Source organism: Labrus bergylta, chromosome 6 (genome assembly GCF_963930695.1).
Source record: "Labrus bergylta chromosome 6, fLabBer1.1, whole genome shotgun sequence".
NCBI classification, from domain to species: domain Eukaryota; kingdom Metazoa; phylum Chordata; class Actinopteri; order Labriformes; family Labridae; genus Labrus; species Labrus bergylta.
In genome coordinates this window covers 9793657-9808980 of record NC_089200.1, presented here as the reverse complement: position 1 = coordinate 9808980, position 15324 = coordinate 9793657, and the positions used below count along the sequence as shown (strand labels likewise).

The 15324-nt window shown below is 40.1% G+C and overlaps 2 protein-coding genes across 2 annotated transcripts; both read left to right on the top strand.

Annotated features, from left to right (window-relative positions):
• The first annotated feature begins 1138 nt into the window (after positions 1 to 1138).
• On the top strand, positions 1139 to 7071 carry LOC109986562 (GDP-L-fucose synthase-like). The gene is made up of 9 exons (XM_065955691.1): positions 1139 to 1481; positions 1821 to 1978; positions 2174 to 2288; positions 2433 to 2561; positions 2646 to 2719; positions 2811 to 2944; positions 3675 to 3806; positions 3901 to 5106; positions 6332 to 7071. Exons 2-8 carry the CDS (start codon positions 1821 to 1823, stop codon positions 3990 to 3992), a joined length of 834 nt encoding a protein of 277 aa, XP_065811763.1. The 5' UTR covers positions 1139 to 1481; the 3' UTR covers positions 3993 to 5106; positions 6332 to 7071.
• Positions 7072 to 8050: 979 nt separating this feature from the next.
• On the top strand, positions 8051 to 14177 carry LOC109986560 (leukocyte elastase inhibitor). The gene is made up of 7 exons (XM_020637268.3): positions 8051 to 8283; positions 9379 to 9567; positions 10738 to 10875; positions 11231 to 11348; positions 11436 to 11578; positions 12787 to 12954; positions 13704 to 14177. Exons 2-7 carry the CDS (start codon positions 9400 to 9402, stop codon positions 14112 to 14114), a joined length of 1146 nt encoding a protein of 381 aa, XP_020492924.2. The 5' UTR covers positions 8051 to 8283; positions 9379 to 9399; the 3' UTR covers positions 14115 to 14177.
• The last annotated feature ends 1147 nt before the right edge of the window (positions 14178 to 15324 follow it).

Below are 15324 nucleotides of genomic sequence, written 5' to 3'. Positions count from 1 at the left end.
GTGCTGTAGTGAACCCTAAATGACTGAGGCATTTCCTCTTCACACTTCAAAATTTTAAAAATGTTCCTTTTTTTGATCTTGAGAAGCTTTGGATTAGATAGTAATATTTATGATGTATTTTCAGTGGATGTAGGCTACTGAACACATGAAGAGCAGAATTGTAAAGTAATAATAGAGAGCAAGAAAGTTCCAATGCAATGTCTTTATTGTTGTTTTTTATTTTCTGGTATTGTTTATTACTGTTTCATGTTTTTGATTTGGATCATTTTTATTGTTTATTATGATATTATGTCAATTTGAATCAATCATTTTAGTTTTTGGTGTATACATTTAAATTAAAACTTTAGTGACTACAAATTATTAAGCGGTCAAATTAACCTAAATCTGGGGGTTTTGAGATTGATTTACCTTCACAGATCAGGACCCACATTTATTAAACTATAAATATGACTTGATGAATATGGGCCCTGATACTGCTCACTTACTTTGTTCCTCATCTGTCCAGATGTGGAATTAGTTGAGTTGGTGGTGTGAAAAATACTGTATACAGTATATTACATTCATGCCAATAAATAAAGCTTGTTAAATTGGAAAGATGAACGGAAATATAAAGAATAAACAGCTATTTGCTTGTGTAATTTGTATAGCGTGTTGTTCAAAAGCGAAATCGCAGAGGGAGGAGAAGAGGAAGTGATGTTATACATGAGCACTGCTGTGACAGAATCAGAGCAGTAAACTGTGTTTTAAATGTAAAACAAAGTTAAGACAAAGTTGTTTTTCTACATTTCTGTCATTTACACATTCAAGCCTATAAATATTACATGAATTGAAATAAAGTCCGATGATATAAACAGTGTTTTTTGTTAAATCAAAGGGATGAATTTGAGATTTTCTTCACAGCCAAACCGCAAACTAACTGTCATGTGCAAAAATAAAAGCACGACATCGAATCTAAATATTTCGTTCAGAACAGTTATTCTGTGAAACCTTACATTTAAATACACAGTCGTGTTTTTTGCATTTTTATTAGGAATTGTTCAACTTTATTGCGTGTCTTTTGAGCAATGAACGACCAAGCTAGTTGTTCATAAACATTTATTTTGAAGTATATGACCGGAAGAAGAATGTTACGTTCGATGTTGACCCCGGCTTATCTGCGGACGAACGGTCGACAAAAACCTACTTTACATATCGGTGTAGCACAAAGTTACTGTTGAATTACGGCACTAGCGTGTCATTGAAATAGAAAAGACTTTGATATTCCACATTTTCGACATTAGTTACACAGTTATGTTTCAGTTTATTAGGCTGCATAAATTAGGAATGTTGCAGCTTGTGCAGGCCAGCTAGCATCAACTTTGGCTAATAACGATAGCTGGCGTGGCTTGTATTTTATGGTAACAAGAACTCTCTTAACACCTCTGATGAGAAAAAGGAGGTAACAACGAAAAGGTTTGCATCGGGATACTGTTATTGTAAAGGTAAGCTTGCAAAATAAGATACTTTTATTTATATAGAATAGTTATGAGACTGTGACTATATAGTTGCTCTGTTTGTTTTCCTTGGTATTTAAATGTCATGAGCTTCAACACCTTGTAGTAATACTGATCTGTTGTATGACGTGGCATTTACCTGAGCCTTTAGCTCTGCAAACACCTAAGTTTGTCTGCATACACCCCACCTGTAGACACACTTAGGTAACCAGTTCCATAATAACTACACCTTCATGTGCCAAAGTCTTTTTTGTTAACCTTAACATCATGTTTTGATCGTTTTAATGCCTATGCATCACTGGATATTTTGTGTTTTGCTTCTTCCAGATGAACGGTCAGGGTGAACACACTGCTCCACTGAGGGTGCTGGTTACAGGGGGGTCCGGCTTGGTGGGCAGAGCCATACAGCATGTGGTTAGAGAGGAGGGGGGAGCCAAGGAGGGGGAAGAATGGATCTTCCTCTCATCAAAAGATGCCAACCTCATGTGAGAACATACTCCCATGCATGCATCTTTCCCCTTTATATCTGTCCACATTAAGTACAAAATATCTAAAGTTTAGTTTTGTTATCGGTGTTATTTAAAAAAAAAAAAAAAAATCCCCTGTCAAGATTGTTTTCCTGCAAAAGCCCTACAGCCTCCGCTCATTACCTCATTTCTGTTACTGTGACCTCTCTGCAGGAACATGGATGAAACACGAGCAGTGTTTGAAAAACATCGGCCGACCCACGTCATTCACCTGGCTGCTATGGTTGGGGGGCTTTTCAAGAACATGAAATACAACCTTGACTTTTGGGTAGGAGGACATTACTCCTTTGTTATCACTGCTGATGTGTTTGAAAAGAATAATCTGAGTATGTTATTATAATTCTATCTTCATGTAGTTTCTATTGAAACGACTTGTGTTTTTTGTTGCTTTGGATGTGTCTGTCCCCTGCAGAGAAACAATATCTACATGAATGATAACGTGCTGCAGGCGTCAAATGAAGTTGGAGCTGTCAAGGTTGTTTCTTGTCTCTCCACCTGCATCTTTCCTGATAAGACCACCTACCCTATAGATGAGACTATGGTAAAAAAAAATATATATATATATGCTCTGTTGGTTTGCATGTAGCAGTTTGTAAACAGTGGCTAACTTCACTTCTTTTTCAAGATTCACGATGGTCCACCTCATGATTCGAACTTTGGTTATGCCTATGCAAAGAGAATGATTGATGTGGCTAACAGGTGAGAAGTCTACCCTTTATAACATGTTAGTTGAATTGACACGAAAGCATGAGTAATGATTGTGTGTTAAACTGTATATGTTGTTTTGCAGGGCTTATTTCCAGCAGCACGGGCGCTGCTATACAGCTGTGATTCCTACAAATGTGTTTGGTCCACATGACAACTTCAGCATTGAGGACGGTCATGTGCTGCCAGGCCTCATACACAAAGCTTACATCGCCCAAAGTAAGTCACATGGTCTTACAAGTGTCATAGCCAAAGCAAGTATATATAACTGTAGATATTTAAACTTTCTTTTATCGGTTTATTTGCTGTATATATTTTTTTTAAATGATTGAGTTGTGTTGTTACCATTTAAGGACATCAAAGGGAAAACAGTGTTTTATATGGATATGCAGGGGTGGAATGTAACATTTGCTCCTCTGTTCTTTAAGTCATGCTCAGTCTGGTGTGTTTTGTACCTTTTCATAATTGTAACAGTCCAGATAAAGGTGGGAAAAAAACAGCTGCAGTCCTTTAAACACGGTGGGTTATCGAAAACTCTGCTGTGCCTGACCAATCGGAGACGTTCAGCACTGCAGGCGGTGCAGGCCTGGAAAGCACTACCCCACTAGCAGGGTCTTTTTTAGGGGTGAATCTTTTATCCCAGAACATAGTTTAGAGCCTGGTTCCTGCGGCCGAAATGCACATAGTTCCTCAAAAAAGGTGCATTTGTACATTAACGTAAGAATATATGTAGGGCACTTTTACTTTCCTCATATTCTTCTTCTTTAGTCTTCTCCTTCAATAGTTCACAGAGGGAAATATTGTGTTTTTCTCCCACATTTATTCAGCTTTAACAGCCTATGTTTCTACCTGAGGTTCAATTTTAAAAATCGCACGTTATAATGTGCTTTACGATGCTGAAGATTATAGCAATGGTTTGTGTTTGTGTGTATTTTTTGTTCACCGTTAGAGGAGGGGAAGCCCCTGGTGGTCTGGGGATCCGGCACTCCCAGAAGACAGTTCATTTACTCTTTGGACCTGGCTCGTCTCTTCCTGTGGGTCCTGAGAGATTATCCAGAAGTGGACCCAGTCATTCTCTCAGGTGAGTCCTCATACACGGCTTAACTAACAAAACAAAAAAATGAAGCTGAATCAAATTAAAAAATGATGCCACTGTCACGTCTGCTGGTTTGCAGTTGGAGAGGAAGATGAAGTCTCCATCAAAGAAGCGGCAGAAGCGGTTGTTGAAGCTCTGGACTTCAGAGGAGAAGTGGTTGTATCCTTTTAAATGAAGTGCTTTTTTTTATTTGACATATTCAGAGGGTTTTTAACTTCAATCAGAACTTTCACAAAAGTCCAGGGACAGAACACTGACAGAATCCTACATACTGGTCCTTTAAATGTATGACTGTCAGTAACATGCAAGTGTATTTCCATAAAATGGAGCGACGCCTGTGAGTTAGTCCAGGCAGAGAATTCGAGCTGCACTGGTACAGTCCGTAACATTTAAAACACAAGACAGAACAAGTTATTGTATAGAAGACAGTAAAAGTCCAATTCTGAAATTACAAATATCAGATATTTGGACAATTTAAGAAAGATAATTAATGTATAGGTTTGTATTTATAAATACAGAAGGACGGTGTGCAACAGATAACTCTAGCTGTGTCGCTTTCCTTCTGCTGCTGCATTATTAAGCACACATACTTTTTCACATGAGGTCTGACTTTGCCTCAAGTAAGTAAAGTTTATTTATAAAGCACCTTTCAAGAACTGACGTCAGTGCTTCACAATAAAGAATTGAAAAGAGATTTTATGAGGCAGACAGTCACATAAAATCAAAGACACACAGGTCAAACACAGGCACGTCTGAACAGATGGGTCTTCAGCTGCTTCTTAAAAGTGTCCTCAGAGGGCAAGGCTCTCACTTCTGGGGGAAGACAGTTCCAAAATATAGGTGCCCCAACCTCAAAGACACAGTCTCCTTTGGTTTTTAGCCTCGTTCCAGGAACCGCCAGCTGACCCTGGTCAGAGGATCTCAGGGACCTGCTGGTTTTATAAGGCCTCAGCAGCTCAGTGACCTAAGACGGAGCTTGACCATGCACGGCTCTAAACACAAAAATAAGAACTTTAAACAGGATTTTGAAACTGACCTGGGAGTCATTGTAAAGACTTAAGTATAGGTGCCACATGAGACCGTCTGGCTGTCAAGGCTGACCCAGCGACTCGCATGTTCTGTTCCCCCTCGTGAATGACACGTCTGATGAGTCTGTGAACAGATCGGTGGCCCTGTGGTGACGGAGCATGATGACAGGACAAAAAGATGCTGCTGCTGCTGCTGCTAATGGAAATGCCAACGTCAACCACAGGAACAGAACAGAACAGAACAGAGAGGCTGGCATGTGAGTTTTCCACTCACTGTCAATGTCATTGTTACAGAACAACAACAAGTGATAAGATTGTATAACTTTGGTGCTCATATACGCAAAGGGGAAAATAACATCACACGACGTCATGAATAATCGAGCATTAAGTCACTACGATTTCAAACATTTAAACAGAACATAAGAAAGAAATTACAAGATGCTAAATAAAATGCTAGTGACTTATGATGATATTACTGCAACTAAAATGACTGAATGCGTCGTAAGCCAAAAGATAGCCTATATAAATATATTGTATGTTTATGGGGGGGGGGGCTCAGATCTAAGGGGGCGGGCAAAAGTTTCCGTCTGCTCTGAGGTTGTCAAAGTTAGATTTGAACATATTAAGTAAAATCAGGATACCACACTAACTGGACAGTTTTTACAAAAGTCTTTTGGTAAGAACAAATGTGTCGGCCTATTTTTATCAATTACAGTAGTTCAGCCTGTAGGGACTTGGGATGGGAAAGGGAGGGTCGTCGGTTCAAGTCTCAGTATAGACCAAAATATGGAAGTTGGTCTGGTAGCTGGAGAGATGCCAGGGCACTTCCTGAGGTGCCCTTGAGCAAGGCACTTTACCCCCAACAGCTCTGGCACGCTCCATGTGCAGAATCATGTTTCTCAGTAAGAGAGTGTAAAACCAGAATTTTCCCTCAGGGATGAATAAAGTATGAAAAATTTTGATGGCAACATATCAATTTTTTTTTCATGTGGGTGCTGGGGGGTCTGCTTATTTTCTAGATACAGCTTGCCTTCAGCAGCCATCCCTCTGGCTCCCTCTAGTGGAGATCAGATGTTAAATCATAAACAGCAATATGTGTTTGTTATTTTTTGCTTGCTGATTTTTGCCCTCTAGAGCGACCAATTTGCATAAAACAAGTAGCCTATAAAACACTATTTATTTTTTGTTTTCCTTCAAAGATAATAATTATGTTATTTCTTCTTACAGCCGAGGTTGACACGTAAATGCATGTAGAATGTGTAGAATGTAGAGTGTGTAGAATGTAGAGTGTGTAGAATGTAGAGTGTGTAGAATGTAGAATGTAGAATGTAGAATGTGCTTTGTTTTGTTACTTTCAAGAGTGCAGAAGGGCAGGGCTGTTACAGCATTGGCCTCAGCTTTCCCAGTGGTTTCTTGTGTTTCCCCATCTTCCTTGTGTCTGTCTGTTCCTCAACTGTCTGTCTGTGTTTGTCTGTGTGGCAGGCATGGCTCATCACTCTCCAGTCCTGCCTCCTCCTCACCTGGTCAAGCCTCCCCACCTCCTCCTCCCTTTTTGCACACCTGTGTCCCATCTACAGTCAAGCCTGCATCCATCAGAGTTTTCGCCTGCCTGCCACAACCTCTCCTACTGGATTATCAATCATTCTGATTCTTTTTTTGGACAGTAAACCCCCTTAAATGCAGCTCCTGTGTTTGTTGTGTTGCACCTGGGGTCCAGGCTTTAGTTAAATCATAACAAAGACATTCATAAAACTATGTTATTATTGCATTAAATAACAATAATCATTGGCTCTGAAGTCTTACGTTGAGGTTTTAAGGCACGCTGAGAATGATTTATCTTTGATTTCTTATCTCCTGTTCTAAGTTAAAGGCTTTGGCAACATTTTAGTAATTGGTAAAAGGTGTCATTCTCCAACCTAAACCATAATCTCCACACTGTAAATCAAAGTGACACACCTTTCTACACGACAGGTTTCAAAAGGGCTCTCTTCTCTTTCTTAGTCGAGGACGGTTAAATTTACCCGACAAGCACATTTAGTTCATGTAAATAAAATAGAAGTTCATCCAGGTTGTTAAATCTGATTTTCTTATGTTATGGGACAAAGTGAGAGAAACACCAGCTGAACACGAACCAACAGAAATAGAAAAAAAAAGGAGAATGATTTGCTGATTATGTGTTTGTATTGAATTGTTCATTTAGAAAAAATAAAAGCGTCTTTGGATCCACTTTCTGTTATTTTAGTTTAGTTGAGAAAATGCCAGGTAATTTTATTTGTAACTCAGACATACACATGTACAACAAAACCTCAAGACACCAGGGTAAACTTCACATCCCACACTCTGTTTCTCCTCAACCATGAAATCCAACGAGACTCCTTTCAAATATTTACTTTGCTTTTTCAGAATTGTACTTCTAAAAAAAACTTTAAAAAAATCAACAATATCAAACAACAATCAAGAGTTCCCACTCTGGCCTGTTCAGTGAGGTCTTTTGTTCAGGGCAGCTATAACAACAGGGATCAGGATCTTCCCAAGGCGAGCCCTTCTGCACCTTAGTACACTTCAGCTCAGGGCTCTGTACCTCAGTGCTCTGTACAAAAAAATCATTTGGGTTTCAAAGTATTTGTGTCAAGTGATTATATGCAGGAAATATGCAGTAAAGTACCTCAAAGCATGTAGCTTACTTGAAAGAGATCACAGGTTTCACGTGCCATAAAGGTGACTAATTCACTTCAGACAAGTTCATACTGAAAGATAGTGCACATAAGATCTTCTTTGATTTTAATTTAGACTAATTCTGATGTTCAAATAAGTTGTGGGCAGAAAATAAAATAAAGGAACTTGGCATTCGCACCAGAGAAACATACCAGGCTGAGTGGATTTTTTTTAAAGCACATAAATAAACAGATCAAGATTGAAATATTTTTAAATGATCTAATTATTTTATCAGGTCAGGTCTGTGGCCTAACAGAACCGTCTATGAGGTGAGTGTGGTTCTAGTCCTGAGTATTGCCCTGTCTGACCAGCCATGTGTGAGAAATACATATAAGTATGCATTTCAGTAGACAATCAAAGCTCACATTGAGTGTTAGCTTGTGCAAACTTTATTTCACATCCCTCTATCGGTTTTTTTTTGTCCTCTGAGTATAATGGCGCGGATGTTTTTGTCTCCAGTCCGTAACTTATCGCGCAATCACGCGTCCCTCCCTATGGTTCCTCCCACACAGAGCTGCGGTGACAGCAGCAGTCTGTGCTCTGTATAAATAGGCAGAGGTGAACTGCTGGGTTCAACCACAACCACTGCACAGGGACTTTTCTCTCTCTCCGGGGGGATATTTCGGACCACCGCCTCACTTTACGTTTTACTTTCACTTTCACTTTTGCACAGTGCGGGACAGAAGAGCGAGCTTCACTCGTTGTGGGACGAACATCAGGTAATATAACTACTACACAGCTTATACAGGCCTGGAGTTCAGTCAGGCACACTGTAGCTTAACTCACGCAATGGTGCTTTTCGTTTTCACCATAGACTGTAAATATTAGTTTTCACCCCTGCTTTCGGTGTTTAAAGATGGACGTACGGGGTTTATTTCCGGGTACTTGAACGCATCTTTACAGCTGCAACTGCGCCAGTCAGCGTGAGAAAACACACTTGATGTGTACTTCGCTTAGACGTGTGGTAAAAAACAACAACAAGTAGCCTAATAACAAGGCCTATGGTTATACAGTATTTAAAGGTAATTAGCTTCGTTTCAATCTAAAAGGTTTTCCCTTAGGCTACCTGCAGGTCCTACCTTAAGCTTAGAGGCTAAACCATAACATATACTGCCAAATGTTACACACCATCTTGGGTGATGTCTGTGACTGAATGTCAAAAGTGATAATTCAGGCTGCATGTGCATTCATTAGATTACTTCACTGCACAGAAATGTTTTTCCAATCAGCTCCTGTGGGTGAAATGACAACACAGAATCTCAGGTTTCACATTTACTACTTTTATTGGCTCATTAACTAAGAGGGAAAATCCCAGTATCAATTATATATATCTTAACCCTTAGATACATCAGTGGGTCAAAATTTAAAAAGGAAATTAAGTTGTTTACTTGCACTATTTGTATGTTATACAGTTACTTTCCAACGATACTTAAAGAGTGAAAACTAAGACTTTTTCTGTCCGACTGAGTACAATGCATATAAATATTGTTCACCACAATGACAAAAAAAAAAGTACACTCTTCGATTCTAATGTTGGTATGTTCCTATTCTGTAAAGGTGTGTAGGCCACATGAAGGTTTCACAGATTGTAGTTGTGAAAAATGTTGTATTATTACAGCACTACTTAAGTATTTATCGTTTCTACTATGACAACTATGGCTTGAAGTAAACATGAGTAAATACCTCAGCTCTAGCACTGCATTTACATTCTTTGTAACTTAGAGTTTGCTTCATGTAAATACACTCAGCTATGAGCACACTTTTGCTTACTTACATGTTATAAACACATTTAAAACACCATTTGCTATTTATAGGATAAGTGTACATCTTCAGTCATGGCCACCATCAGCAGCTCGAACACCGTTTTCGCCTTGGACCTGCTCCGCACGCTGAGCAAAGCGAACCCCAATGGGAACATCTTCGTCTCCCCGCTCAGCATCAGCTCGGCCCTGGCCATGGTTTACCTGGGAGCTAAAGGAAACACTGCGGCCCAGATGGCACAGGTAAGAAGTCGTATATCTCATTTTATAATTAGCAATGAAGGTTTTAAAATGCAGTCATCTTGGTCTGTTTCCATTTCACATTCTGAGTTCAACCTTTTAGCAAAGATGTGTATTCAAGCACGGACTAAAAGGTGTGTCTTGAGGCAGGTGAACTCTAACAACACCTGTACTTTGACCTCAATAAATACCTCTTCAACAAGTCATGTATTGTTCGCTATAAAACAGGACATTCTACAAACTGGCTGTTACACACAGAGCTGCAGTTTCTGCTATGTTTGCTTTTTAAAAGAGCAGTTAATCTTCAGAGCTTTGTTCTTTAGTCTCCTTCCTTTTATCATGATTAATGACTTCTGTGTTGAAAACAGCAGGAGGATGAACGAGTGAATCACTGGACAAATACAAATTGTGGCCAAAGTTTGATAACATTATATGAATACGTCAGTGCAAAATAGTATCAATCTGCTGCTATTAGAGCCACCACTCTTTAGGGAAAGCTTTCCACCTGATTTTGAAACCTCGCTGCAGGGATTTTTTTCCTGATGTTGGTGCTCGCTGCTGTCTGCATTTCAGTCAAGCAGCAACCACCTGTACTGAAAATGAAGCCAGTGCCAAAGTGTAAAGAGCTGCAGTTCCTCGATTGTCCACTCGAGGGTGGGTGCCGACACTCTGGAAGTCACATACACACCCCATTCAAAAAAAGCCTGTTTTAACAGCAGAAATTAACATGTTTACAACATGGTTAAAAAAACAAAATTGGTCTGAATTACTCATGTCTCTATTGGCACACCCTGTACAGAGTTTTTTTTTTTTATATATAACTCATTTGTTTTGATTTGTAAGAAGGATAAGAGTTATTGATAATAAGGCATGTGGCTGACCTGATTGATGGACGGGTGTGGTGAAGCTGTTTGTCAGGAGGCTTAATACCTGACTCGGCTCCAGCTCTTTGCCTGCTTTTAGGTTGACTGAAAGATAGGTTGAGAAAGCATTTCCACTATGGTGACCACCCCCTTCAACCTTTAACCAATGATTGACGTCACTGAGGCTTCGTCCATGTGTATTTACAGTCTATGGTTTTAGTTCAGGATAAAGAAGTTGTTTGGGGTAACACAACTGTAACACAATTTTTTGATGCTATAACAAAATGTTTTGTTCCTGACTGTCACACAGGCGCTCTCATTCAGTGCTGGTGAAGGCGTGCATGCAGACTTTCACACTCTGAACGCTGACATCAACTCACCATCTGCATCCTACATCCTGAAACTTGCTAACCGACTCTACGGAGAAAGCACAGCCAACTTCCTCCCGGTGAGTTTTCTCAACTTACACCACCCAATCCCTGACTGAGCGTCACAGCAGTCTCCTTCTCCTCCTGAAGCCAGCACCGAGCTTTTAAGCTCTGAGGCTAGGTCACCTCAGTAGCTTCACCTGGGCAGAGCTGGAGACGACAGAAGGGGAGAAGGGACAAACGGCACAGGAAATAACAGGCAGCTGTAGCCATCATGATTTTTAATGTAACCAAAGCATAAATATCCAGAAAGAGATGTTGTCTATTGCAAAGTTGTGATTAATATGGACCAAGTATTACGGTAATGAGGAGTTGCTACAGGAGATCTAGGTTGTTATTCACTGTTCACTCATTGTTATCTTCTGCTTTACAAAGAAATTCCTCGAAGCCACACAAAAGTTTTACCAGGCAGACCTGAAATCTGTGGATTTCATCGGAGCTCCAGAGGCCTGCAGGGCGGAGATCAACAGCTGGGTCGAGCAGCAGACAGAAAGTAAAGCGTTTTAAACCAATTTGTGCTGCAATCTTTCCAAAGTGTCCTTGACGAGTCCTTGATTAGTTTCTCTTTATTTCCTTTCAGATAAGATTAAAGATCTTCTGAAGCCAGGAACAGTCAACCCAATGACCCGACTGGCTCTGGTTAATGCCATTTACTTCAAGGGGAGCTGGAAGAACCCATTCAACGTGAAAAACACCATGGAGATGCCCTTCAAAGTCAACAAGGTGAAAACTACAGCTGAAGTTTTCGGATCATGACATGTAAACTTGAATGTTGCTGATTAGAGCTCTCAAGAGCAGCTGCCAATGTTGTGTTTTGCCTTTCAACACCTGTGTGTCTGATCGGACTTAAACCTTTTTGTTTGCACTTACTGATGTTGTTTCCTCCTCTCTATTTCCTTGCTTGTGTTGTTCTTACTCTCTGATGTACGATGCTTTGGATAAAAGTGTCTACTCAATGAATTGCAGAATTGTAGAATACAAGAAACTTAAGCTTTCAAAATATTTAAATTGTTCGATAATTTTTGATAGTCTACCATTATATTGCAAAACAAGACCCTCTGTTGTTTTAAAGGTCACATATTCTCCTCCTCTTCAACCAGTTTCAATAAGTCTCAGAGCTCCCCAAAACATGTGTGTGAAGTGTCTTGTTCTAAATCCACTCTGATCCTGTATTTGGTCATGTCTATAAACCCCTCTATTTCAGCCCTGCTCAGAACAGGCTGTTTCTGTGTCTGTAGCTTTAAATGTAAATGAGCTGTGTCTGACCACGCCCCCTCTCTGGAAGGGCTCGGGTGTACTCTGGCTTTCTTGCTCCATGTCCTATTGTTTACGGTGAGAAGGCAGACTCAGAGAGCAGAACAAACACCTAGCTAAGGAAGTGTCATCCACCTGGGGGAGGGGTTACTGCCCTTTGTGATGTCATGAAGGGAAAATCTCCAAACGGCCTGTTTGAGCATACATTTTCTGAAAAGTAGAGCAGGCAGAAGACAGAGAGGATGGACTTTTCTCATCATTGGGGGGTTTGTAGACTGACTAAGGACACATATTAGTGTTAGAACAACATGGTGAAGTGTATTTTGCATAATATGTGACCTTTAATGATCGATAGTGCTGGGAAAAAAAAAAACGGTATATTTTTTTCTCCCAAAGCTGTTGCAAGCAAAAAAGGGGCACTGTCTAAATTACACAAAACGTTACCAACATATTTGTGCAATTCAGACCTGCAGGAGTTTTTGGTACTTAAAATATATCCAATTACCCAATATTGGGTGCTTAAGAATGTTTTGTTGCCTTGGTATTGAAACAGGTATTCAAATTGTTTGTTTTTTAATAGAATCGTATCCATTTTTAAAATCTGGCACTGGTACAAACCTACCAATGCAGACTTTCTAACTTGATCTTTTGACCTTAATGTCCTAATTGTGTGTCAGAATAAAAGTACGCCGGTCCAGATGATGCACCAGGTGAAGACGCTGCCCTTCAACTACATCCCTGAGCTCGGTCTGCAGATCCTGGAGCTGCCGTACACTGATGAGGAGCTCAGCATGTTCATCCTGCTGCCTAAGGAGTCTGCAAACGGCCCCGACAGTCTCCTGAAGGTACTCAACCTAGAAAGAGTATGACATTTTTACAATTCAATCTGTTTTCGCTCTCCTGAAGGGTCCTTGTGGAGTCTTTTCCAACAGCGCTACCCACTGCACCACCGTGCAGCCCTGATGCCTGGCCGAGTCATATATACTGTGTGCGTTCGGACGATTAAAAGTTTAAAAATCGGCTTGAAATGTCCTTATGTCTGTGCTCTCCTACATTTTTTAAATCGGTTAAAAATCATCCAGCCAACTTTGGGCGCAGTTTTCACAGCACTCTTAATTATTCAAAAAATATATATATAAATCTGATGAGAGCTGCAATGCAAACTAAGGAACAATTTGGAATAGCATCCAATAAAGGATACTGATGAATAACTTAAAAATTCAACATTTTTGAATTAGCAAAGTTGATCCCATTTCAATCAGGATAAATATAACCAAAAGAATGTACCCACTGAAAGGGTTGTCTGTCCCTCTCTAGCAATAAGAGACAAATATATAGCTTTTGTTTATTTATAAAGGTGTCAAGATGCCCAAGTATTTCTCTCCAATTCAAAACCAATGTTCATCCAAGCAGCTTTAGAACTTTTAAACCTTTACATTCATCACTGACTAACTCCAGATATCTCTCTCATTTATCTCTGTAATCTCCACTGATAAATATTATTATAGCCTAAACATTAGCCCAGTTATACAAAGAGGAATGAACAATTTGATGTAAAATGATCAAAAAACAAACATATTGTTTGTTGTTGCAGCTGGAGAAAACGCTAACACAGGAGAAGCTGGACAAATGGACCAACAGGGAAAACATGGACCTCAACGTTGAAGTCGTCGTTCACCTGCCCAAGTTCAAGTTGGAGGACGACTACGAGCTGAACGAGCCGCTCGCCAAACTGGGCATGGCAGACGTGTTCTGCTCGGCAAAGTCAGATCTGTCCGGCATGAATGGCGATGGAGGACTCTTCCTGTCTACAGTGGCGCACAAAGCCTTTGTGGAGGTGAACGAGGAGGGGACGGAGGCGGCCGCGGCCACTGCAGGCATCGCCATGTTCTGTATGTTAAGCCCGCAGGAACACTTCACAGCCGACCACCCGTTCCTCTTCTTCATCAGGCACAATAAGACCAAGTCCATCCTCTTCCTCGGCAAGTTCTTGTCTCCTCAGTAGACCAACCCAGCAGAGGATGATGTTGGACAGATTCAAATAAAAAAGATATTCAAAATCTCTGAAGTGAAGGCTTTCTTTTTTCTTTTTTGCTGACGTTTTCTAAGTAAAGAAATGCAGATCTTATATTTCTGCCCTGAAATCATAGAGTTAGCTTTTCAAACAACTTACAAACAGGCTTAAATGTTTTGCTGTTCAGTTTGTGTATTTTAACTCCTGAATGAAGTGGAAAAAAAAATAGAACAAACATTTGGATTGTATAGCAGGCACACCTAAAGAAAAGGCTGGGCCCCTGAAAAGGCAGAGTGAAGGGGCCCTCCTCATGGTCGGCCTTGGAAAGAAGAGTCCGGTGAAGTTTAGTCATGGTTAGGACTAAGGATTATCCAAAGAAACCAGGACAATTCTTAAGAAAAACAATTTCCTGTCAAGGTTTTTGGATTTCCATTTTCATTACTTAAAAACAAAGTTCAATTTCCTGCAATGTACTGGCAGCAGAAGTCTTAGACACATATTTAAAACCTCAGTTTACAGAAAGGTACTTCTGAAAAGTTTCATTTTTAACTGGATGAACTGCGACAGAATAAATTCAAACTGTGTTGGGTTTGAAATCATATGTCAAAGTTGTGATTACAAAAAAATGAAGAAAAACATAAGTACCGGTAAACAACAAGTCAAGTGGGTTTTGATGATAAATCTTCAAGACCCACAAGTGTGTCAGGCTACTCCTGTTGAATTTATGGTAAATGGTAAATGGACTTGAGTTTGTATATTTCTTTTCTAGTTTTCTGACTACTCAAGTTCTATTGTCCCATCAAGAAACATCCCTTTATTTGATGGAGACCCTCTTTAATACATAAGAGCTTTTGAGAATGGAGTGGAGGAGCACACAGGTTATTGGAGCGACTGCTTGCACTTTCTTAAACAGTACACCAGGGGGCAACCAAGCGCCTTGGTGCACAGCTGTCAACATCTGCCTTCAGAGCTGGGATACCAAAGAGCCAAAAGTCTTTTAGCAGAGCATTTTGGAAATGAATACAAAATTGCAGTTGCTTACATGGAAAATTGCAGCTGCCTATATGGCTGCCAATACCTGTTAAAAGTGAGGATACTGAAGCACTACAATCATTCTCACTGTTTCTTCGAGGATGCTGAACTCTTACAGAGCAAATGATGCAAATGAATGAATTGGACTTACCTTCTAACATGAGGAGTA

Excerpts from the sequence above, each read along its gene's own strand:
- LOC109986560 (XM_020637268.3), top strand. The coding sequence starts at position 9,400 with ATGGCCACCATCAGCAGCTCGAACACCGTTTTCGCCTTGGACCTGCTC. Across the intron at positions 9,568-10,737 it reads CTGCGGCCCAGATGGCACAG|GCGCTCTCATTCAGTGCTGG; the intron begins GTAAGAAGTCGT and ends ACTGTCACACAG. Across the intron at positions 10,876-11,230 it reads GCACAGCCAACTTCCTCCCG|AAATTCCTCGAAGCCACACA; the intron begins GTGAGTTTTCTC and ends TGCTTTACAAAG.
- LOC109986562 (XM_065955691.1), top strand. The coding sequence starts at position 1,821 with ATGAACGGTCAGGGTGAACACACTGCTCCACTGAGGGTGCTGGTTACA. Across the intron at positions 2,562-2,645 it reads ACCCTATAGATGAGACTATG|ATTCACGATGGTCCACCTCA; the intron begins GTAAAAAAAAAT and ends TTCTTTTTCAAG. Across the intron at positions 3,807-3,900 it reads GGACCCAGTCATTCTCTCAG|TTGGAGAGGAAGATGAAGTC; the intron begins GTGAGTCCTCAT and ends GCTGGTTTGCAG.